The sequence below is a fragment of the Nasonia vitripennis genome, chromosome 2, assembly GCF_009193385.2.
Source record: "Nasonia vitripennis strain AsymCx chromosome 2, Nvit_psr_1.1, whole genome shotgun sequence".
NCBI lineage: Eukaryota > Metazoa > Arthropoda > Insecta > Hymenoptera > Pteromalidae > Nasonia > Nasonia vitripennis.
In genome coordinates, this window is record NC_045758.1 from 8,374,531 (window position 1) to 8,398,812 (window position 24,282).

The following is a 24,282-nucleotide window of genomic DNA, read 5'->3' on the forward strand; positions in this document are numbered from 1 at the left end:
GGAACTGCGCGAGAAAAGTTTTTGCCCGGGGGCCGGGTTATGGTAGAGAACGCGGGGCTGAAAGTTGGCGGCGATGATGAGTCTTGAAAGTGCATTTAAACTGGCGTGGATTACCGTTATTATGACGCGCAGCTCTTCTTCTCGCGCGAGCGGGATTGAAAATGAGAACGTACTTCTCTCGCTCTCGCTGCAGCGCACGCTGTAGTGGCCGATTATCTCGCGGATGATTCGATTGTGAAAGAGCGATTATTTTGCGTGGCGGCGCTATTGCTTTGCTCGAGAGTCATTCGGTATTCCGCCGCGCTGTTAAAAAGTTTGATGGCTTTTGTTATAGATTTAATAGGCATGAGATAACTGAGAGTTGGTATGGACTCTGACGAAGCAATGACATTGCAGTCTGATGACGCGCGGATTGATTTCTGAATAGTTTTAGAAAGGTTTAGAAAGGCAATGTCTGTTGTCAGTATTGACTTGTAGCTTGTGGTGAGGAACTGAAAAGTTTATTAATGCAATTTTAACACCACTTGGGAAAAGTCAAGTGGAAGTGTACTCTACGATATTCGAGTGGAAATATCCGTGTATGGTCAGACACCTGCAGTCGGTAACTCCTTATCATAGAAAAATAAAACTGATATCACAATTCGCAAAAGAAGATTTATGCTGGTAAAAGGTAATTCGTATTTCCTCGGAAGAAACTGCTTTATTTACAACCGATTTCAAAATACCGACGATATTGATTTTTTCCCCGACTCTTGGACTGTACCCCAGTTGTTCCAGCTTCCAACCCTCCGTAACAGATAGTAGCACACGTTAGGCTCTTGAGCTTGACAAATCCTTGTCAATCTCAATTTAACATATCAAGGCAGAACTTTAAGAATCGCCTACACCACGTATTAATCGATTAATTACCAATTTAATCAACAAGGCAATACACGTCTCGAAATGATTACGAGGAATTAGTAAGGTCAACGTAAACACGGAATTAACGAAGCAGCATTAATTTGAATGTTAACTTTGTACTCTACGAATTTAGTGTACAGACAAAACTATATTGATACTGCTGAGCAAGTATCATAACAAATTTACCCTCTGCAAAGCAATGTATCCGTACACACACTTCCACCACGCGAATAGCTCCCAAGAGCGCGCATGATGTAGCTTGACCCACTTTCATCCCGGCTAATCGATTGTAACATAAAACTTTTATACATTATATATAAACAAACAATGTCTCTGCCACGACTCGTTAAGGTACACTTTGTACGTAAATGTATATTCTTTCACTTTTTTCCCGATAAATACATTGTACGTTACGTTGAACCTTCTTTTTTTTTGTCAGTCATTTCAATATGTTTACGATGTAGAAACTAAAAATAATAAAATAAAGGGGAATAATCAACACAGTACACAATTTTTGTCGTTCCGTTTATTTCAACAATTTCATAATAACGTAATAATTGTTTAATAATAATATAATAATAATAATAATATTACAATGCGGCGATTGTGTTCTCACCAGTTATAACAGGGGATCATCATTCTCGTATATCAATCAACACGCTTTTATTATATGATAATGCCTCGAACAAGAGCCCAGCGTAGAAATATAACAAACGTGCTTTTTAATTATTTATTTTATTTCCTTTCCTTCAATATGAATTTACTATTATTAAACTAGGCTGTTCATCGAGGCGCTACGATTTTTTTATTAATGTTATTTTTTTATTATTATTTTCATCATCATTTAAAAGTCAAGTGAGATCGTGGCCCGCAGTCGACGAAAATCGCCGTCGTTTCCTTCAAACAGCGTCGACCAATAAGAGTTATACGAAAACGAAAAGGACAGTATTAACTGACGAACTCAACGTGCATACCGATATTATCGCCTAATAATGCAAACGAAATTTTGGCACTATATGTATTTATTTATATATATATAATATATATATATATATATATATATTTTTATATATTTATATTTCTCATCATTGTTTCCGCTCTTTTGTTTTTTGTTTATTTTTCTTTTCAGCTTGCTTTTTTTCTTCGTTTAATCGCTATCAAGTGACGAGTCGCATACTTGAAAAATTATCTTCCCTATTCACGTACACGCTATAAGACTACTATCATCAATGTATACAATATCTACCTTGACGATGAATTGACGCAATCTGCCGATACGACGCTCGATATTTCGTCGTCCGAAGGTGATTTTTTGTTTGTTTGTTTGTTCTTGCATTATCTTTAGGAAATAGAAGTTTTGGAAGAGTTTATTGTTTATTATATATTTTCATGTACAGCAGAAACTAGCATTTCCCATTTGCCTCACTCATCCCCTGACCTTCTCTCCCTCGTACGTATTAATTCGCTATTATTCCTGTTTCTCGAAATTCGTAGGTAAGTTCGGAGATATTACACACGGGTTCAGCGTTATTATTATTATTTGTTTTTCTTCCGAGATTAGGAGACAGAGAAAGAGAGTGAGAATGTGTGTCTGTAATACAAGTTGGGGCTCATTGTTTTTTTTTTGGTTCGCCTTTATCACACCGTTTTCTTGCAAATCTGAATTCTGCGAGTGGGTGTATGGATGTAAGATGTATCGTGTGTTCTGTCGATTATGGAGGATCAGCATTGCTTTATTTCCGGCACGAAAAAGTTGTCAATCCTTGCTTACAACTATATTTATGCATAAGGAAAAATATGAAGTCGATCAAAGAACTCGGAAACGCATATATCGTATTATTATGAAAAAATCTCTTAGGCTTGCTTCGCTAAAGTCTACTTTGAAAAATGATACATTAAAAAAGACACCAATACATAATATTATCGTTTTAAAGCTATTTTGAGATTTACACTGTTCCGAGCACGCGCTGTTCTCTCTCTCTATCTCTCTCCATTTGCTCGAATACAATGCTCCCATGGAATCGATCATTTGTCGAAATAATCTTTGACTGTGTGCGTGTAGTGTACGTGTGTTCCTTTGTGTTGTAAGTGTGTAGATATCTTTGTATCCGTGTCAGTGTGTGTGCATTGCCATTATCTTTCTCCACTCTGCGTCTGTCTCCGTCTCGTCTCTTCGTCGCTTCATCATCTCATCAATCAACTACGTGACTAATTCGATTATTACGTGATTTTGGTTTATACTGCTTGTTTTACCCTTTTTTGTATCTCGTTAAATACCTACTCGATATACACAACTCTTTTACACTCTGGGCGAGCCTCCGCCGACGAATCGTAAGTTGCTTTCTCTATGCGTTGATCGCTGAACGTGAAATTTCACTCCGGCGTGTCTCTGACTAATGCCTCCGGTATAGGATAGAATTCGATTTAAAAAAATGTAAAGCTCCACCGCGTGCACTACGTCGCTGTCGTTAGCGTGCGAGTGAAACTTATTTCTCTTTGGTATACATTGAAAAGAGAAAGCTAGTTACGATGGATCGGCGGAGAGCCAAACTTTTGTTTCCCTTCATACGAGTTTCGATCCCACTTCACATTTTACAACTTCGTCGCCACGTCTCTCACACGATTTTATATTCATTTAACTCAGAGTGTGTTCTGCACGCATTTTTAAATAATTTTTTTTTTTATCGTTTAGTGTTTATTTCTTTTTTATTACTTCATTAGTTTAGTTTAGTGTTTATACGAGTACGAGTTTAGCGTTCAATAGTTTAAATATGTATAGATTATGTTTAGCGGTACACGTTTAATAGTTTCGTTTTTTTTCTTTAAATAACGCTTTATAAGCTTCCGTCGAAAGAGAGTTTAGCTTTAGTTTATGCTTTATTTTCGCTAGAGAATATCATCGCTAAGTCGATAATAAAGGGCAACGCGGAGCTCACGATGGTTTTTCTCGATGACGCGTTATTCTTTTTATTTTTATTTCCTTTTTTATTATTTCTGCTGCTTCTTTTTTCCGCTCACTCTGGTTATTATACAGATCGACACAGCTTTCTCTGCGAGGAAGAAAAAGGGAAAGAAAAGAGAGACGCTTATGCTCGGGGGAATGTGTGTCAACTAATTTTCGCAAGCTCGGAAACACCACTGGAGTTCGGTAAAAATTTCGGCGAATCAAAAATAGCCTTATCTCAACTGTCGTTTATGTAATAGTATTTTTATAATTACGCAAATGCGTATATACGATCGCTGAAACCAACGAGCACCGTTTCGCGCAATTTGTCTTCTGTCTTTTTTTTTACTTGAGACTCGTTGTGCAAGGGTTTTCTGATGGCTTCTGAAAATTAGCGTTGTCAGGTGAAGAAATGTACTATGCGATGCACAAAATCGATCAATCAATCAAGCAATCAGTCGGCTGTTGGAAATTATGCAAAAATTTGGCACACGAACATATACACTTTGTCATTAGAATGCGGTCCCCTCTACGGTTCGCTGGTGAAGACTTGACTGATATACAAAAATTCGCACGTCACGGAAAAATCAAACATCTCCGCTTGCTCCCTTAAGTATATAATTATTTATTATTTTTATTTATCGTGTATCAACAATGTATTTTCGGTGTATTTGCGTCCGTGTAGCAATGTGTTTATTTATTTATTTTTATTTTTTTTTATATAGTGTAATTTATTTCCATTCTTTTAATTCTTCTTCCCAAATCAGTGAAAAAACTATGAATCCTTGCAGATTTTAAGACGCTTAAAAAATGCAATTTAACACAGACTGTACAAAAATCGTTAATTTACCGTTAAAAATGTTTTTACGGAGGGCGTTAGGGTGGCGATAATGGGGAGAGTTACAGTTGCGGGTTACAATTCTTAAACGTGTATTTCACTTGTAAAATAGTCGAAGTAAAAAGTAGTAAGATCTTTATACGCTTTTCCACTGATTTTGGAGCGACTAAATAGCTTTCCTCATTGAAAAAATTTGAAAAATTCGCATGGGAATCGTAAACCTAGCTAGGCAACCTTTTTTTTCTACCGACCTTCATCACCTCGTCTCGCTTTTTTTACGTACTGCTTAAACGTTACTTCTTATTTCTGTAGTACAGTATTTAATCGTATTAATAGTAATAATAATCATCGTTATCTCGTCTGTCCTTTCGCAAGTGTTACACTCTTCGCCTTATATATTTGGAGATCGAAATTCAAAATTCGTATTTTTCGTCACGCAATACATCATCTACTTGATTCATTTCTTTTATTTATTTAATTCATTCCTCTTTAGTTAATTAATTATATAATTAATAATAATTTTATTTATTATTTATCGTAGTTATTTTTCATTTATCCCTTTAACATCATTAACAACATTTTTTTTCATCGCTTTAATTAGCTCGCAACTTTAATACTTATTTAAGAGTTAACGTGATTGGTTGTCGCGTCTGCAAATTGCTGAAGTCGCGCAAGCGCGCGCCACGAAAAGTCTCTCTGTCATTGTTTTCTTTTTTATTTTTTTTTTTATATCGATAAATAAGTTAAAAATTTTCTCCGCGATCTCTTTTTCTCTCGTTAAATATGTCTCATCTGCGAAATCGACGAGGCGACTCGAAGATACCCAGGTAGGTACACGCGTTGTTTGCCGCGCGAGGCTCTCGTGTTTGAACTTCGTCTTTTTTTTATAAGTAACGCGCAGCGCGCGCTCCGGCGAGCCTCGTCCGACAGATCTTCGAGCCTTGCTGGTTATTATTTTCTCTCCACGTCTCAGCAATTATTACATTAAAATTTAGAAAAAAGCCTCTTATAACGTAGATTTTGATTCTTTTACGGTTATAAAATTGTCCTTACTTTAAAATACACTTAGACAATTCAACGAGTACAATTATAGAAGATTCGAATAGGTAACATAACCTTTTTTATAACTCACTTATAACCGATAGTTAATTCCAATAGTTTCTCCGAAAAAAGGACTGTTTCTTTCATAAACGAGAAATTATCGTCTTCAGATACATGCGCGCGTACTTGACGCAGATCCTCAACGTTATTCATACTTATTTTGTTCGGCCTAAACGATCACGACGAGAGCTACACGCGCGCCTCGTCACTTAAATCTGACGTTTTTTTACTCAATAATCTTCGTCGCTTCTATACTTCCGTAATAAGAAAGTCAATAGCGCGAGTCGCAAAAATGTATTTAAAATTTATACTCGAAACTCACGATTTCCCTGTTTTTTTTTTAATTTTCTACAGCATCAGCTCCGCACATAATCTTCCGTCGCTCTTTCTCTCTCCCTCGAATCACTCCCTACACGAGTGTTATGAAATTTGCCATTCTTCCTTCTTACAAATGGACTTTACTTGTGAAGAGGAAGAGGAGGAAGAAACTCTGAATTTTCGCGCGCGCGATGTTAATTTATACACAGTACAAATGTATTTATATATAATATATATGTTTCGACTCGGCTGAGAAACAAACGTGTGTATAATGTGTGCAGTGTATGTGTGCGCGTGTGGGGATGATGAAATTCTCGTAAAGAGGTATTAACAATGGTTACCCTTGTATGTAGCGATTAACAAATAGTTTTATAGACATGTGGAAAATCAACACGATTACATATGAGTCGGCTTATCATAGGGGCAATTCTACGTTTATGCGTATAACAATGAACAATATATGTAACAACGCAAAAAGCATTGATATACTATATAACAATACATAAAATGTGAGGTCGAGAATAATTATTGCGAATTGCAGTGTATTTTCGATCGGGGATAATACTGATTAATTCATTATCGACGACCTCCTCAATACTCTCTCGGAAGTTTTTCTTTGCTTTATACTCGATAATTACGTATGATCATAAAAACTCCGCCTCTAAGGGACGATTGTTCGCTTAGCCTATTTAAAGAGAGAATCGTGATTCATAATACGCGCTATGTTATGTACCTGTGTATGTATAATATGTATAGTTTTTTTCTGTTTATATTAATTATTTATATTATTTATATGTATATTATGTATATCGTTATCATCATCACCATCGTCAACACCATCTTCATCATCATCATCATCGTCATCATTATCATCACCAACATTATCATTGTAGCTGCACTTTGACAACGCACCACGTTTATATAATCGTAGTATAAATCTGATTCTCTTTTTCGCTCGCTGTGGTGATTTCCTCTCTCTCCCTCTCTTCGTCTCTCCGGTTATCCTCTCTCGTTTTTCCTCTCTCGCATTAAGTATAGCTCAAATAATCCTCCGATTCGTCCCGATTGTTATCTTTGAGATTCTCGTTATTTTTTTTTCTCAACTCGATCTTCCCTCTATACTTTATAATGTATATATGGATATACTAATGATATTGTAATATGTACGGATTAATAAAATTCACTGGCATATTTGAATCACCTTGGCAGTTCATATTTTGTGTTAATCGAGAAAGTTTACATATTTCATGTGTGCGCTTTGATGCTCCTTCCAGTTTGCGTGTCGTTCTTTTCTCCATTTTTTTGTGGCTTTTATCTTTTTTTTCGTCTATTTCGTTTCAACCTGTGTCAGTTTGTGTCAATGTGCTGCGCGCATTTTTTTCCCGTATTGTTTCAACTTCTTTTTTTTGCGAGTTTTCAAATTTTTCTGTTTCAGCAAATTACACGCCAGTAGTATACTAACGGAAGAACCGAAATCTGTGTGAGCGTGTATGGTCCGAATTTTGGCTCCTTCTTTCGAATCACGCGATCAACGCCGAGTGGAATTTTGTGTGTCCGATTGCATCGAACCAAATATTGAGATTGTCGACACGGTTTCCAGTCGCGTCGGATCGTCGTGATGATTCGATAAACGTTCGTGTACAGACTCTTGAAACTTGAACTGTCGTCGAATGAAACGTACGTATTTTTCTCTCTCGCACAAGTCGCTAAGGCGTTGTCGTCTGTTTTTGTGTTTTTCTCCGTTTCTGATGCGAGATGAAAGTCGCGCGGCTCGTCGTTACATAATCTCCGTCGCACAACGAGGAAACGGTGAAACGCAATTGTCAAGTCCTTCCGTCTTCTCTCCTCTCTCTCTCTCTCTCTCTCTCTCTCTCTCTCTCTCTCTCTCTCTCTCTCTCTCTCTCTCTCTCGTATTGCTTAGTTTTCTCTGTGGCTCCGCACTGGGATGTCGTCCGCGAAGAATCGATGGATCTTGCCTCTTCGTCTTCGACGTCGCGGTTCGCTCGCTTGTCCCGCGTGCGACTACATACATACGTGTGTGCTGTGATTCTTTGATTTTTTTGTTCATCATCGCTCAACGATCAATTTTCATGTTTTTTTCTTCTTCTCCGTTTTTCTGCGTCGTTAATCATGTGTATGTGTGAATGTGTGTAGCTTTAAAACGCGACCCGCGGCTGCGCAAGCGTCATCCTTAAAAAACCCAAAGCAATCGATCGAGGTATAACAAAAAGCGACATTAGTTTGCCTTTCCTAATTGAACAACAGCGGCGGCGGCGGCAGCAGCAGCAACAGCAGCAGCAGCGGCAACAACAGCGGCGGCGGCGGTGGTGGTGGCAGCGACAACGGCGCTCGTCATCATGGCAGATAGCTGTGGTGCACTTTCTGCGCTTGCGTCTTCGTCTTCTTCCTCGTGAGGGGCTCGAAAATCACGTGACAATGATGTGTGGCGCCGAGAAGAGGACGGTGATGGTGGCGATTATCGTGAACAGAGTAAAAACGATTAGGCACAATCTGTCAATCACCATCGCAGCGAATTTCCAGTCGTTGGTAATCTTCGTCTGAACCTCGTTGTCCTTCAGTTGATCCGTGATTATCTGGAATGACGACAGAGTCAGCAATGAGAACATATTACAGAGAGAGAGAGAGAGAGAGAGAGAGAGAGAGAGAGAGAGAGAGAGAGAGAGAGAGAGAGAGACAATTATAAAATACACAAGACGAAGCAGCTCTTTCAGCGCGCGCGCCTCGGTGCCAGGAATCAGTTGATAAAGGAGACTCTTTGATCCAGGCGTGCGCGCGAGCAATGACCCAGTTACGCGCGCAGCGTCGCTAAAGCTCAATAGAATTTCGTTGATTAAAAAGCGAATACAATTTCCAGGCTATGTACAATGTATAAATTGCATTGCTGGAAAGAACCCAAAAACAATATTCGCGTGCTCCTCCGCCCGCTTCGGTTCGCGATAAATTGGATCGAATCCAAAGAGATATTACGATAAATTAAATATTAACAGGCCAACGAGAAATCTAAACACGAGCCAGAGCTGCTGCTGCTAGCCCAGCCAATCGCCGACTAATTTTTCCCGACAAGCGCACACGTCGGCGAACTTTGTGCCGGAAATTTTTCCAGCTATCCGCAGCAGCAGCAGCGAGGATGAAAAAACAAAAAGTAGGTAGACGAGTAGCCTAACGGGCACGGAACACACAAGTGCATCGCAAACCGAAAACTTTGCTCTTTGTTTTCTGCTGACTCGCGCGGAAAATGACGAGCGCGCGCGCACGCTCATCGCCTTGCGTTCAATGTTTGTGCAGGATTATTAGCCTCGCATTCGCCAAGTCAAACACACTTGAAAAAGCCCGTATCCGCAAAGCTCGTATTAAAGCCCTCCGGCGCGGCCTCCCTTTCTCATCTGCGCCGACTCCTCTCCCCCCCCCCTCTCTCTCTCTCTCTCTCTCTCTCTCTGCCTTCCTCCGTGCCTTTCTCTTATTGCCATTATAAGGAAGCAACGGGTGCGAGCGAGAGAGAATTGAGTGAATTTGAACATTTTTCGTCCAGCCGGAAGTTGCTGCATGCACACCGAGAGGGAATCCGCAGCAGTTTCGACAGTAGGTCAACGAATTCTATAGAGCGACTCTTCGAATGGGAATCGGTAATCGCCCGCTGAATGAGCCGATTGTGTAGTTTGTACAAGGATGGTATTGTTTGCCATGGCCGGAGAGTAACAAGGTTTTTCGGCGCAGAAAAACGATCTCGAGATGGCTATTGCGCGGAGAGTGGAAAGCGCCGATAAACGCGTTACAACATTTACAGTTTCTACGCTCCTGGTACGTGTATAACTCTCGGTTTGAATGGGATCCAAAACCAACCGTACGAAATCATTAGCGCTGAGCAAATTACACGCGTTCTTTCGAATATCCCGCGTGTGTATTTACTTAAATTCTCGCGTCTCCACTGCCGGCGACGAGCCTGCGCGCCCAGGTCACATTTTAATAATTAAGAGATCTCGCGCGCAAACACCGAGAAAATCTACAATTGAGGCTGCAGCAGCAGCAGCTGATTATGTAAACTGGCTGCTGTCCCCGCAGCAGCAGCTGCTCCGAGCTGGGTCGTGCGCGCATTTATATGCGAGCAGGAATCGAGGTCCGAGTCTATATCTCTCTCACTCGCTGTGTATACTATATACGTGTATCGGATTATAAAATTATGAGGGAACGAGGATCGGGCCGTTACATTTAGATTGGGTAATTGGCCAGAAAGTGGACGACCTCGGGATTGCGTCGGGGATTACATTCTGCCGGACTTGTCAAACGCAAGCCGGCGATTGTCCGGGCCGGAAATGTACGTGGCGTGCGAGAGACGTGTGGTTTTTTGGGAGGATATCATCCGAGGATTCGAAAAACGTGCTTGGCTATGAATAGCCAAATCAGGCGCGTATACAGTGACTAAACGAATGAGAAGGAGGTAATCTGGCGCTTTATTGCGATAGTTTTTACGAGAGCGACGCGATAACTTTTTCTCATCGGCTATACTACAGTATAACTTGGAACGGCAGTCGCGCGTTTTCAACAAAATTCTTCTCGCATTGGATGCACGAGAGAGAGAGAGAGAGAGAGAGAGAGAGAGAGAGAGAGAGTCCGCGAGGAAAAAGAAGAGGAAGTAGGTTTATCGAGTATAAGGATCCCTTTAAAAATTCAAATTGCGGAGAGAAAGGCACACGTGGGAGATGGTGCAGTAAAAAAGCCGTCGTAAATTCCAGCATATAAATCCCCCCCAGACATTGTGTGTGTGTGTGCGATCTGTGAATTTCATAAATGTCTCCGCGTTGAATAAGGTCAGTTTGTTATACACCGGCGTGTGTAACGGCGTTTTTTCCCGCGCAGTATTGTTCTCCCGCATCAGCGATCGCGACGAGTTAACCGAGCGTTCTCGAGCGGAATGAAATTGCAAAAAAACGAAGAATAATCACCTTTATTTCTTTGAGGATAAGAATGAGCTCGTAGCGCGCGCAGAAGCAGGCGCTCTGCAGGATGGTCTCGACCTGCGGACCGGCCGTGCCATCCTGGGGATGCGGATGATGGTGGGGCGTGTGGCCGAGCTGGTGTCCCGGCGTGTGCGGCGGCGGCGGGTAGGACGAGTGTGCCAGCGGCGTCTGGTGCTGATGATGGGGCGTCGTCGTGGCCGTGTGCGGATGATGATGGTGGTGGGGCGTCACGTGCACGTGGCCGTGGTGATGCGGCCCGGGCGTGCTGTACACGTTGTTCAGCAGATTGTTGTGCGACGCAAGCGCGTTGTCCTCGAGGTCCAGCACGTTAGCCAGCAACGACTTGCTCGAGCGCTGGTGCAGCTCCAGGTCGCCGTACGCCTTGCTCGTGCCTGCGGGCAAATCATCCGTTTTTCTCTCTCGTTGTAGAAAAATACAATACACGGGATTACTCCCCTATACAGACATCCGCCGCGAATTTGCATCGCGAGCGCGGCCGGAGCGCCATCTGTCGGTTAAGTTGTACTTTTGTAATGCAGATCTATTGATTTACATCCGCTACCTTGCAGTCTCCGCGCGTGTATATATAGATATATACATGAAGGCCTGTATATCAATTAGCATTTAGAGAGAGAGAGAGAGAGAGAGAGCTTTCGGAAAAAAGGCGCTAGCTCCGATAGCCCGATAGTTATTTCGAAATTCGAATTCTTTCGCTGCCGAGCGACCTACATCCAATTTCCGAGCGCACTTGCCAATTATTTGCGAATCGCTTTCTATTAAAGCGGCGATTTGGAATCCCGATTAAATTTGAACAATCGTCCCAAAGCGCTGGGAAATGGATTTCCAATGACATGCTCGCGAAAAATTCGATCGAGGCGCGGACGTATACCCGGGATTAATTAAAAATTTTCACGCGCGCTATGGCTAACCGATCGTTCCGAAAACTTATATACGAGAACCGCTTCCCGAACGGACTGCGCTGCACTTGAAAAGCTGAGACTGTAGCAGTGTATACCCGTTCCTTTCACGAGAAAACGAACTCTTTCATCCTCCCGATTGAGAATGTACTGAAGATTAAATACCGCTTTGATCTTCGAGCTTAAGCTATTGAGAGGAATTTTGCTGAAAGATATATAGGGGTCCGTGAACGAGGAGAATCCATGATCGGTCCCTTTTCATCGTTCACCAGCAGATGCGGGATGTGTTTCATGCCGGAAGAAAGGTTATTCAGTGATTCGAGAAATCCATTAGAGACTCGCCGTTCTCGTTCATCGCGTTCGCTGACTTAAAATAAGCCATTGATGGAACGGGAACACGCAGTATCGACGCTGGCGAATGTAGTTTGAAGAAATAATTTAAAATTCCACGCCGATACGTACCAGTCACTGGAGAAGGCTTCTGAGACTTTTGCGTAGCCTCATCATCATCTTGAACCGGCCTTGACATTCGCAGTATGCAAGGCAGCCAATCTAGGAAGACGACTCTCACCTACGACAGAAAGCAAGCTTTAGTATCCGCTGTGAAAAAAAGGTGATCGATTTGAATTAGAGGCCACTCGATCATACCCAGTCGGACATCTCGTGGGTGTCAGAGTTCCGATGGTGATAATTCAATATAAGAATTGTACTGACCACACTGCTGGCCACCATGAACATTATACAATTGAAGTACGTCCCTTTGAAAACGCATCGGATTCGTCAGTTGTAATTAGTGATATACGATAAGTGCAAGCGATATGATCATTCTTTCTTACCTAAAAGCGGTACGGCATCGGAGGTCGCAGGCATCGTTTCCGCCACCATATTAAGGAACACCGTGAGAGACAAAAGGATTGTTACTCCTGTGAATGAATAGCGCAACGATGTATCATACGAGCTATGTAGTTTTACCGAGTATATATAGCAAGATAAGAGAAAGAAACGCATGGCTCACCAAGAGAGAGTTTTTCGCCGGAATCCGGTGGCAATGTGAAGCCCAAAACGGCCATACTGGCGATCAAAACGCACGGCACGATGAGATTAAAGAAATAATAAAGCGTTCGCCTTCTTATTATAACGACGAACGTAATATCAATATACGGCTCCGGGCAACAATTGTAATAAATTTCATTCCTCTTCCCCGGCACACCTGCAAAGATAATGGGACACTTATTTAGGATTTACTTGCGGCGGCGCGTGAGTGTATATATAAGTAGCTTTTATTGTTATCATAAGCCGGAGTCAGATGCCGGGCTCTGATAGCTGAAAAACTCACGACGTGAAGAACCTGATGCTTCTGCTTTATGGCCTCGTAAAGTAGGCTGAATAAAAACATGAAAATTCACTATCTCCCGGAGGGACGTGTGTATACGTATACGGCTTCCTGCTCGCGAGCGCATTAAAATAGAGCAAACGGAGTGTTAAGAAAAAGGTACAGCGTCGAAGCGAAGGGGAAACGACTGCGGATATTGGCCGATCGAACGAGAGTACGAGATTAAAAGATCATCGATGCGGAATATTATATATTCTATATTGAAAATTTCATGTACATCAAATGCAATGAAATCGATTGTTTGTTAAATAAATTAAACGAGTTAAAAATAAGAGTAGAGTATACAGTGAAAAAGTATATTATGAAAGTAGAAACATTACCTAAAAGATCCCACTCGCCGTTCGTAATAAAGCTGCTAATATCGCCACCGGACTCGTCCTGCAGCTGGAGATCCAACTACAATGGCCAGCCAAAACATAAAGGAGAATCATATACACTTAATTAAAAAACTCGGACTCGCTATATTTCGCCGGGCACACACACAACAGACGTCTTTTCCTCGCCCGAAATTTCTCGAAATGAAAGTGCAGTTTTCATTTTTCATTAAAATCGTATATAAAAATAAATGCGAAAAACTTGTTTTGCCGTTAAATGAATAAGCAATAGCGTTTGACGTACCTGAAAGCCGTCGTAGGTCCAAGAGCCGAACTTCATCTCGCAGCGCTGGTCGTCGAACGGAAACCAGGTGATGTCGATCTTGCAGGTGCTCTTGAAAATACCCGGCGGCACGTACAGACACGTGCCGTTCTCTTTGACCACGACGTTCGTCGGGTATGTGCCGTCGAAGCCCTCGTCCGCGCTGTGCAGCAAAGTAAAAACAACATGGCACCGTCAAACTATCTTACTGATTGGATATCCTTGATTGCGCTCTACTTCCTCTCTACCCCTTCATACATATATACCTATATACGAGCTACCGGCGCGAGAGCAAACACTGCGGTAAAAGAGGACGAGAGATAGACGCGCAACTACTCCACGTTCGCCTGATTTATTTTCGCGGAGCTTTGATTCCCGCCGCCGCAGAGCTTTTTCTCCTCGAGCCGCAGCTTGTTTATACCTTTTACTCTGATTAGTATCAAAGCCTCTACAGCGCTCTCTTTCTCCTTCCAGCCAATCAACGCCGTATTATTATTTTTCCCTCATCCGCCCCGAGCTCCCTATACAGCTATAGTAAATTTTTAAAATGCGACGACTCTCGCTTCATTACGAGAGCGCGAGCCAAACCAAAGGAGCCGAACCGTCGCCTTCGTACACAAGGCTATATAGCGAATCGCACGAGATATACGTTCGAAGAATAAATCGACCAAGCGGCCGCAAGCGCCTCAGCGCTGGGAAAGGAATCGCCGCGATTTGTAATAATAATCGCGCGAGGATGCAATAAAGCCCCGAGCTTTATTAAAGCGTTGCGGCGCGCGGCCGAGATAACCGTAAAGTCATTTAGAAGCTCGCCGCGCGCCGGCGTAATTAATCGGGCCCAGCAGCAGCAGCGACGGCGGCGAAAACTCTTTATTAAACTTTTCCAGACAATTACGCGTTTCTCGTCGTCTCGCGGCTGCGCGTCTGGATGGAAAGTGATTTCTCTTACTCCGGGGGCCCGTGTAATTTTTCTCCTCAACTTTCCTCCATCAGCCCGACCCCGGGAAATCTACTTAAAGTCGCGGTAAGGGGAGAAGGATACTTCCCTCCTCGTCGCGTGAGCGGCTTTTCTTTTCGCGAATATGCGCTGAAAGGAGACATCGCCAGAGCTACCGCAGGAGATGGCTTCGATGAAGTTTTGTCGGGATTATTTTCTTCGAGAGCTGCTGTACGACAGCTTGTTTCGCGTAGATTTCGGGCTGAAACTACTTTTAATCGTCGCCGCATCTATATTACGCAGTCGAAAATTCTGTAATTATACGTTACTCGAGTGCTCAAAGTACACATAACTAACGGGGAGAAAAAAAATTTCGAAAAAATCTCCAAGAGACGAAGTAATTAAATTCCGAGCGCAAACTCACTCACTCCGAATTAGACTCGCTCCGCGTGCGAGACTACATGAGCTCTCGCAGTGGCGCAGCAAGTAGCTATCAGAGAAAAGCTGTTTGCTCGCGGTCTCGACATACGTCGCCAACGACGACGACGACACATACGTATACGATTGTGGACATCTAAATAGCTATACACATCCCCCGAGCGCACTTTCATCTTGTTCGCGCGTCGCGCGGTGGATATAAATCGGATGAAGGGTCGCGCCCAAAGTCAGCGGAGAGACTTTTTACTGGAATTCCGCACACGTACTCGCTCTCTTTCTCTACTACAGTGCGCTAGTCGCGCGTTTTGCGTATATGCCCGCGCTGCCATAAAGCCGGGGACCGTAAAACAATTTCGCGCTTCGGATGAAGGAGATCCTACAGCGCTGCAAAGTGTCCAGCATAGCCGCACAGTTTTCCGTTGAGAGCGATTCGCGACGATTCTTTTACTGCCGCGAAGGGGGCTCTCGCCAGGCAATTTTCTCTCTTCTTCTCTTCTTTTTTAAGCGAGTTTGCAATTTTTCAACATTGAGATTCCGCTGTCGCGCGAACATAAAGTGCAATTATTCTCGGCCGCGGTTTGCGCAAGCTGCGTCTGACAGAAGCCGGACATTAACTACTGGGAAGTACATGAGTTATTCAGCGCGTGCAGCCTGTTGCCGAAAAGATAAGAAAGTTGAACGTTTGTGTTAAGTTCGCCGCGCGCGCTAAAACTTGGAGTGTATTTTTCTCGTGCACCGACGACTTTCCTCCACTCGAACGTAAAAAAAGAGAAGGAAGGGAAAGCGCGGTGGAATCGAATCCGCCAAAGTGGCAATTAGCGAATTGAAACCGAATTAATTCCACCTAATCTCCATTGTAAAACGAAGCGAGATAAATCGCGCGTGCGTAAAAGAAACTAACGACGTCTCCCCCCGCGCTTTCTCGTTCCCAATAACTGCACACAGCGAAACAATCGAGCCGTCCATAAAGCGATTAATACTCCAACGCACACGTCTTTCTCCCACGCGCCGCGCTATAAGTGCACAAATGCCCCGATTCGGTGCCATCAATTTTTTTCTCTCTTCCTCCTCCTGTTTTCTCTTCCAAGAAGGAGAAGAAAAACAGTCACGATTGTGGAGGGAAAGGGCAGAGAGCAGCAAAAAAAAGAGAGACAAGGCAGCTCGTAAAAAGCCAACGAGAAAGCTCTCCCGTTCTAATAAATAAAGTACTAAATTCCGGGGCGAATAATTACGAGATCGGCTCTGGCAATTGCGCCGTTCGAGAGTGTACAAACTGTATACCGGGCCATTCGATTCGTCGTAAAAAGAAAAAGCAACGAAGTAGCTAGTGAGAGAGTGAGAGAAAAAGGCCATCAAGAGAGAAAGGGCATTAGAGAGCGAGCGAGAGCCGTGTTCGTTCATCTTGAAATTTACAACTATTTGCGCGGTCGCCTTAATAATGGCCCCGAAGTCTCGGCGGAGCTTGCGCGGGCACATTTGCGCCGGGGCGGCTTAATTAATGGCGTCCCGCGAGTGGAAGCACGACCGCGAGCTTGCGGAAATCAGGACACGCTACTGGTGGGAAGAAAACTCCTCGACGCTTCGGGGAATTGCCGGCCGTTATACAACTGCGACTCTCGAAAAGCTCGCCGAAAAATTTTAAGCCAGTTGCTCTGGCCTAGTCACCGCCGTTAAATCATTCCCCCATCCGCGTGCAGCTTTACCTACAGTATAGTTGGGGACCGCGCGAGCTTTACACACACACTCACGTGCTATGTATGTATAGCGCGAGAGGGCGGCAAATCCGCGGGAGGCGAAATTAAGGGCTCCGCAATTCCCAGAAGTGTTGCCGCTCTCTCTCTCTCTCTCTCTCTCTCTCTCTCTCTCTCTCTCTCTCTCTCTCTCTCTCTCTCTCTCTGTGGGTGTAACCATTCCGGCCCCCGCGATTATTATATACATCTTGTATGTGCTCTCCGCCTGTGCCTCGGATGCATCATGCATACGTATACACATACCCTTTTCCATTAGGTACATACGTTTCTCAAAGTATACACACTGTGTACGGAGGAATCGCGCCTGCTTTATTATTTTTTTTTTTTATTTCATACGGAATATTAATGGGGCACGTGCGCGTGCGTGTATTTGTCATTAATTTTTTTCCTCCCCTGTACATACCAGGGCTTCGTCATTCTTCTCGAGCCCTTTTGTCGCTTCAGCTAGACTGTGTGTGTAGGTACACGCACGCTTGCAGGGTCGAAAAAAATTCAGAACAGCGCGGCGCTGCATCATTTCGTAAAACAAACAGAAAGGATGATAATGAAGCAGGGAGTAGTGCGAGGGGGGAGAGACGCAAAAAATAGTGGAGAAAGAGAGAGACGTGCTGTTGGAGCTGGTGTTCCGGCTTTGCGTAGGACTGAATATATAGTGTGCATAGGGGGAGGAGAGAGAAGCGAGCTATACTCCCTAACGCACGAGTTTTCTACGTATGTATACAATCTCCACCCCTGCAGCTTTCGTTCGGATGAAATTAAGGGGGCTACGCATATAATCATGACGAATTAGGTCTGACCTCTAAATCAGCGCAAACTCGCAGTCGTAATGCGCGACGGCTGATCCGAATCATCGGCCGGGGATACACATTTTTATGCGTTTCTTATATGCGCCGCATAATACAACAATACAACTGGATTTATACATCCATATCGCGGATTCAATTTATATACGAATACGACGCAATGCGACGCAACCGGTCACGAACTTAATATCGAGATAACCGCGCGGGCGGCATCAGCTGCGAGGGAAGAACCCGGAAATATACACGTCGTCGGCCAATTTTCACTGCGCGCGCACGTGTGCGCAGACAACACCGCGACGTGAAATATGTCCCTCTGAAAGGTTTTTGTCTGGTCCGGATAAAAGTATTTTCTCGCCCCGCGGACATCTAACTCGGATGCATTAGCGCTATACACACGCCCCCCCGCGAGAACTTTGCTGACCGCACCGCTTATATAGCCGCAAGCGCGCGGACGGTCAAGTTTTAACAGCCCCGCATTCGTTTCAATTATACGTATACACATCCGCGCGTTTATACGAAACTATATCGCATTAGAGCTCGTAATGCGAATTCTTGTCTCTCTCTAGACCGGAGAAATATGAAATCGCGTCAATGAACCGTAGGGATCAATCGATCTATAAAGGCGAGCCCTTCGAAATCTCCCCGAATTTCCGACCGTCCGGGAAAATTCTCGCGGATTAGCGGCCTTTTCACGAGCGCGATGACGTCACCCGCCGAATATACTATATCCCGCACGTACAAACCGAATGAAAGAAAGAGGCATCAGAGGTCCGTCTGGCGGCAGCAAGCGCCACCGCACAGCCACTACGGCGATCGATCCGTCTCGGTCCATTCGTCCTTTTTACGTGTCTATACACACTCCCTCGACGTTCCTCTTCTCTCTCTCTCTCTCTCTCTCTCTCTCTCTCTCTCTCTCTCTCTCTCTCTCTCTCTCTCTTGCTCTTACACACACGCGGATGATGCCAGAAGAGCGTGATTTTGAATGGGAGCTACATCGCGCGGCTGCAGCTGCAAGTTTTTCGAGCTCGAATTTCAAGCTCTTACTCGCGCGCGAAAAAGTTTTCGCGATGCGAGGCACGCGCAGAGAGAGGATATCACGTGTGAGGGCGTCGCTGAAAGATGCGCGCGTGTCCCTGGGATTTTTCGAAAATTCGATTAGCGCTTTGATTGAGAGGCCGCGAGCAGCCGGACTCGAATCGAGATCGGATAGAATACTTACTGATTCCGCTTGCGGCTGCGCGAGCGAGCTTATACATACGTCCCGCGACATTTGAATTTATCGTCCGCGCGTGTGCTATCGAACTTTGATGCCTCGAGCTTTGATCCGAGTCGCGTCTTGCGGTGATCCTTTTTCTCACGGGAGAAAATTCCTTGAATATAAATCATCATCAGAAACGAAGCTGCTCGAATTTTCACAAAATACCGCGAGTCCCCGCGCGTTAGTTCTCCATTTAGCGCGCGAACGGCAAAATTCATCGAGTCGAAAAGGGCTCGTAGGATTTAATTCAAATCGAAACCTCTCGCGCTTGTCATCCCGTAATACCAAGCATAATTCATTGCGCGCGAACTCTATATAGCTAGCGTATCGACGGCGAGATGAAATATCGGCGAGAAATAACCGGCGCACGCACTACTTGATTATGAAAATATGCAAAACAATGCGCGTCGACCGGTGGCTAATATCCCGAGAGTCCCAACGTATACAAAACTGCCACGCGCGAAAAGCAATTTCAAAGCAGCCAAAACTTTTTCAATTTCGAAGCTAATAAAAAAAAGCTCCGAAAGAAAAACAGCGCGCAATAAAATTTAGCGCGCCACGGCTTTATCAAAAGAGCCGAAGATATAAGCGAGGTATAGAGGAAAAAAATCATGGGTGTCAAAGCTCGAATAATAATTAATCACACGCCGTGGATTCTGGGTCAGGCCGAAAAATTTCGAACGGATGGGGGAGAGAAAAAAGATCCGCAGGCGTGTTCCGCCCGAGCGAAGCGCAACAATTAAATTCGAGCGCGCGGGGAGAAGAAGTTCGGAGAGCATCACACAAAACTAAGACGACGCTGCGGAGTGTGCACAGGATCTCTCCCTCTGCTCGCTGCATGTGTATGATGCGAGGCAAGTGTGTGCGGGGGAGGGAGCGTATACGTAGAGGGATGAGGACGAGTGTACGCGGCGTGTGCCACTGCACATCTCGCGCGGGGAGCTAGCGGCGGATTGGTTGGAAGTCGGCCAGTTGGCCGCGACCCAATCCGTTATTTCATTCTTTTTGAATCCGACGTCCTCCTCCTCCTCCCTTTTTGCTCGCGCCATGTGCCACGGCCTCCTTCGGCCTTTTCTTTATTTCCCTCTCTCTCTCTCTCTCTCTCTTTCTCCGCGTTCTCCATTTAACCGAATGTCTTGGACTCTATACTCCGGCGAAGTTTTCTCTCTCTTTCCCTCGATTTCTCCGGCCGCCTTTGAGAAAGGGAGACAGGCGCGGCGAGAAATACACACACACACACATGCTCGGAGTTTCGTTCCAAATCGCGTGTTTTTTCTTCGTTCGCTCGCATGAAAAACGGGATTTTAAAACTTTATCTTTGAAGTTAGGGCCAGATGCGACCCTCCGCAGAGCAGAGGCAGCTGCGCAATTTCACCGGCTAAATTGTCAATTTCGGATGCGTTGATGCGGCCGAGCATTTGTCTTCGTTTCCGAGGGCGCGCCTGGCTTGTGTATACACCCGCGCACTATATATACGCGACGCTCTGGCTCGTCGAGCTATACAATCGCTCCGTGTTATATGTGTATGTGCAGCGCTGCAGTGTCGCGTCGTCTTTGTTTTATAATGATTGTGTATGGAAATGGGATGGTTCGCGCGTGTTTGTTTACGATAAAGAGGCCGCCGATCCCGTAAAAATGCGGGATATCGCTTTGGACGTTTATACTTGGGGAAGAAGAGCGCTTGGTTATGGGCACGATGGTTTTACGCCGGGAACTACCCTGTTTACGGCCTTTCCATTTCAGATTCTCCGCGGGGATGCTGTGTGTATAGAGGGCACTTGATTTCAGCCGCAACTCGTTGCGCATCTTCAAGGAGAGGCTGCAATCGAAAAGAAAATTTTACCGCAGAGGCAACGGGACGACTGCTATCCGTATACACATCAGCGTTTAAATATTAACTCGTCATGGAAATGCAGCTTCAACGCGTTTCGTTAAACTTTAGCCGAACTGCTATACCCCGTTTTAAGGAGTTATTAAACAAATTTCCCAAGCGAGCGTCTCAAAGCCCTTTCCATCCCCGAAGTTTAAAACGCCGAATCCGGTCAACTACCACAGCTGCTATACACGTCTACTTTCGCTCTCTTGGCCCGCGCCCTACATACACACACACACACTCTCTCTCTCTCTCTCTCTCTCTCTCTCTCTCTCTCTCTCTCTGAGCTAATACTTCTTGTCCCTATATACCCCGGAGGGGCAACTTCCCAGCGAACTTCCGTCTAAAATCCATAAAACTAATTCCCGCGCAAAGCAGCCGACTATACACCCTCGACGGTCCCCATCCACGTCCTGAAGGAGACAAATGGACCGACAAAGCCAGAGCGTGTACACGCTATAGCTATACACTCACAGCGGCTCGATATCGCGCAGTGTATAGTATTCGTCTCTCTCCTCTCGTTTTTATAGCACGTCGAGCGACCATTTTCCCGCGACTTTTCAAATCAAATCTGCGCGAGCAGCTACTGTACGTCGTGAATCACACACGGCAGCCTTTTTTGCTTCCTTCTTTTCGGACAACTACCAAGAGACCGTAATATACGTGTAAATGCCGCCGTGTCCGGCCGCGAGAGTATCGCGAAGCTCAAAGACCCCGGGAATCTAATTTTTTCTACTCCGCTATATTTCGAAGGCCCGAGAGTCGTTTCTCTTTTGTCGGAAGGAGAGAAAGCTACACTCGGCTCTTTTTGCGGCGGCGGCCGACTGGAAAAGCTGTAGCGACGCGGGAAGTCGATTATCTTCAAAGACGTCGCGCGCGTCAAACTCCTCTTTTTCTCTTTCTTTCTCCGGCGCTGTTAATGAAGTTGGAGACGTGATAGGCGGCGTTTCGATTTTTTTATTTTTTTGCTCTGGCACGAGGTGTATCGAGTTTTTTTAAATAAAATTAGATTTATCGAGGCGAGGACTTCGAGGCGACTATTGGTCAGCTGTATTAATGGGAGCTGACAACTGTTCGGGATCGATATTGGAGAAATTAAATTGTAGAAGCGTAGGAAAAACCATAAATAACTCAGCTCGGAGAGAGCAAATGTTTGGGAAACCCAAAGTATAGATTATGCAAGTTACGAGTAGTCCACCCTCGTCTATCAGCTAAGTGGTTTTTCCCGTCGTGCTCGTGTAAGATCCAGAGTCACTGGGATACCCCGTCGCGTTTGTATGTTAATCCTTCGAGTGAAATTCTCGGAATTTGATAAGCGGTTATGCGGCACTTTTTCTCTTTCTCTCTTGGAAAAAAAACTCTTACGTAAAAACGTTTCTGAAGCGCTGGAACGTAAAGCTCGGCATCCATCCCCTATAAATGACTTTTTTTATACGTCCGACAGAGTGTGATAAAATTCACACACACTAGAGCCTGAAAAGTGACGTTTCGAAAAATCCATGTCTAACCCAGTTTCGAAGGAGCGCACGTGTCTCATCTCGCGCCTCGGCGAATAGACTGTACAGCTATATAGGCGGCAGTTTTCCAAAGAGTCAAACCATAATCAGGCCGAACACGGTGTGCCGTGGCAGCATCAGAAGCTCAATAGCAGAGAACCCGCGTCGCCGCGAATTAATCACGTCCCCTACTGCTCGGCTGCATCGCTTACACCGTGTGATGCACCTCCATATTCCCGCGCAGCAGCAGCGGAATATCTCGCTCGCGGGCACATCGTACATCACCACGGCAGCTTGCTCTCCCTCCCCCCTCTCGGCCCTGCTTTACACAGCGCTATGCGCGTATACAACAATATAACCAGCCGATTTTCAATAATACGCGCGCGTATAGTCTGTGACGGCGGGCTCCCGTCATTTATTTACGCCCCGTGGACTTTCCGCGCCGTCGAGCGCACCGCCGAGCAATGATCCACTTATCCGGCCCTGTCATCGTGGCGTTCGGCGAGCAAGAGAGAGAGAGAGAGAGAGAGAGAGAGGGAGAGAGAGAGAGAGAGAGAGAGAGAGAGAGAGAGAGAGAGAGAGAGATAGAGAGGTCCTCCTCCTTTGTGTCCCGCCATCCCCTTCCTTCGGCGAACCGTCGTCGACAACAACTTTGCAAATTCCCCCGGGGCAGATCCTGCGCTCGAGATTCGACGAGAGCGAGTTTGCTGCTATACACGCGCGCGATTCAAATAGCCCGGCTCTCCGTCACCGCGGGTACAGAGTACATACGCGCGTAAATATACGTCGAGTCGAGAGTGCGAGTGAGAGGAACAGAGAGAGTCGCTCATAGCCGAGTCCCTTTATCTCCGCTACTGCGCCGCGGTGGCGGTGTGGAAGCGCAGCATAGTCTCATCAATAGCCATAAAGGCGTCAAAGCCGCCGCCGCCGCCATCGCTGAAACTATACGACGAGACGAGAGCGAGAGAGAGAGAGAGAGAGAGAGAGAGAGAGAGAGAGAGCATTTCCATTGGGCCGACGATGACGAGGTCGGTGCTATAACGCGCTTATTCCACGAGATTTACTGCAGCCACTTGGCCCGGCTGCCGATCGGGCGAAATTGAAGATACACACAAATTGATGGAAATTACGAGACAAAGCCCTATCCTCTGCGAAGACGCTCCAATTAGGCCGCCGCCGGCTGTGTTCCGGAGAGCTTGCGCGCATACGTATACGTAGGGGTAGGTGGGGGTGAAATCGGAGTGAACGAATATGGGAGAACGAAGGCGCGCGCTTCTCGGATTTAATGCATGACGAGAACGAGTTTGCATTGCACTGGGAGAGGGGGGAGTAGCGCGCGTGCCTCGCGGGGGCTGTCGAATACGGCGCGGACTTGGATCCGGGCCAAAGTAGGCAATATGCATTAGCCCTCTCTCTCCCTCCCAGCCTCTCTCTCTCTTCTTCTCTCGTGTCACACAGGCCACTTGGCGCGTTTGAAACTCGAGGCCCGGCTGCAGATTAAATTCGCGTTTGCGAATCGCCGATACTCCGCCCCTCTCTCCTCTCATCTATATGTAATCGGCAGCGCGACGACATTCCCCCGCGAAAATTATACGCGACCTGGCGTCTATTGGCCATCTAAATCACGCGAGAGGTGCTGCGGAGCTTTGGTCAAGAGCTGCCGGCGACTGTGTACTTTGCAGCTGCAAAAGCGAGGATGCAGC

General features: G+C 45.2%; 1 protein-coding gene across 2 annotated transcripts in view; it reads right to left on the reverse strand.

Moving 5' to 3' along the window:
• Positions 1–1,410: 1,410 nt before the first annotated feature.
• The window catches only part of LOC100119414 (nicotinic acetylcholine receptor alpha 7 subunit), a 79,909-nt gene continuing 57,037 nt past the window's right edge, over positions 1,411–24,282 (reverse strand). For both annotated transcript variants that reach the window (XM_031922568.2, XM_001603148.6), the window contains 8 exons: positions 14,006–14,186; positions 13,708–13,783; positions 13,010–13,204; positions 12,831–12,917; positions 12,643–12,752; positions 12,457–12,565; positions 11,063–11,469; positions 1,411–8,695 (listed from right to left, as the gene is read on the reverse strand). In XM_031922568.2, the coding sequence (XP_031778428.1) occupies positions 8,528–8,695; positions 11,063–11,469; positions 12,457–12,565; positions 12,643–12,752; positions 12,831–12,917; positions 13,010–13,204; positions 13,708–13,783; positions 14,006–14,186 (1,333 nt within the window). In that variant the 3' untranslated portion in view covers positions 1,411–8,527. The remainder of the gene's footprint in view (positions 8,696–11,062; positions 11,470–12,456; positions 12,566–12,642; positions 12,753–12,830; positions 12,918–13,009; positions 13,205–13,707; positions 13,784–14,005; positions 14,187–24,282) is intronic.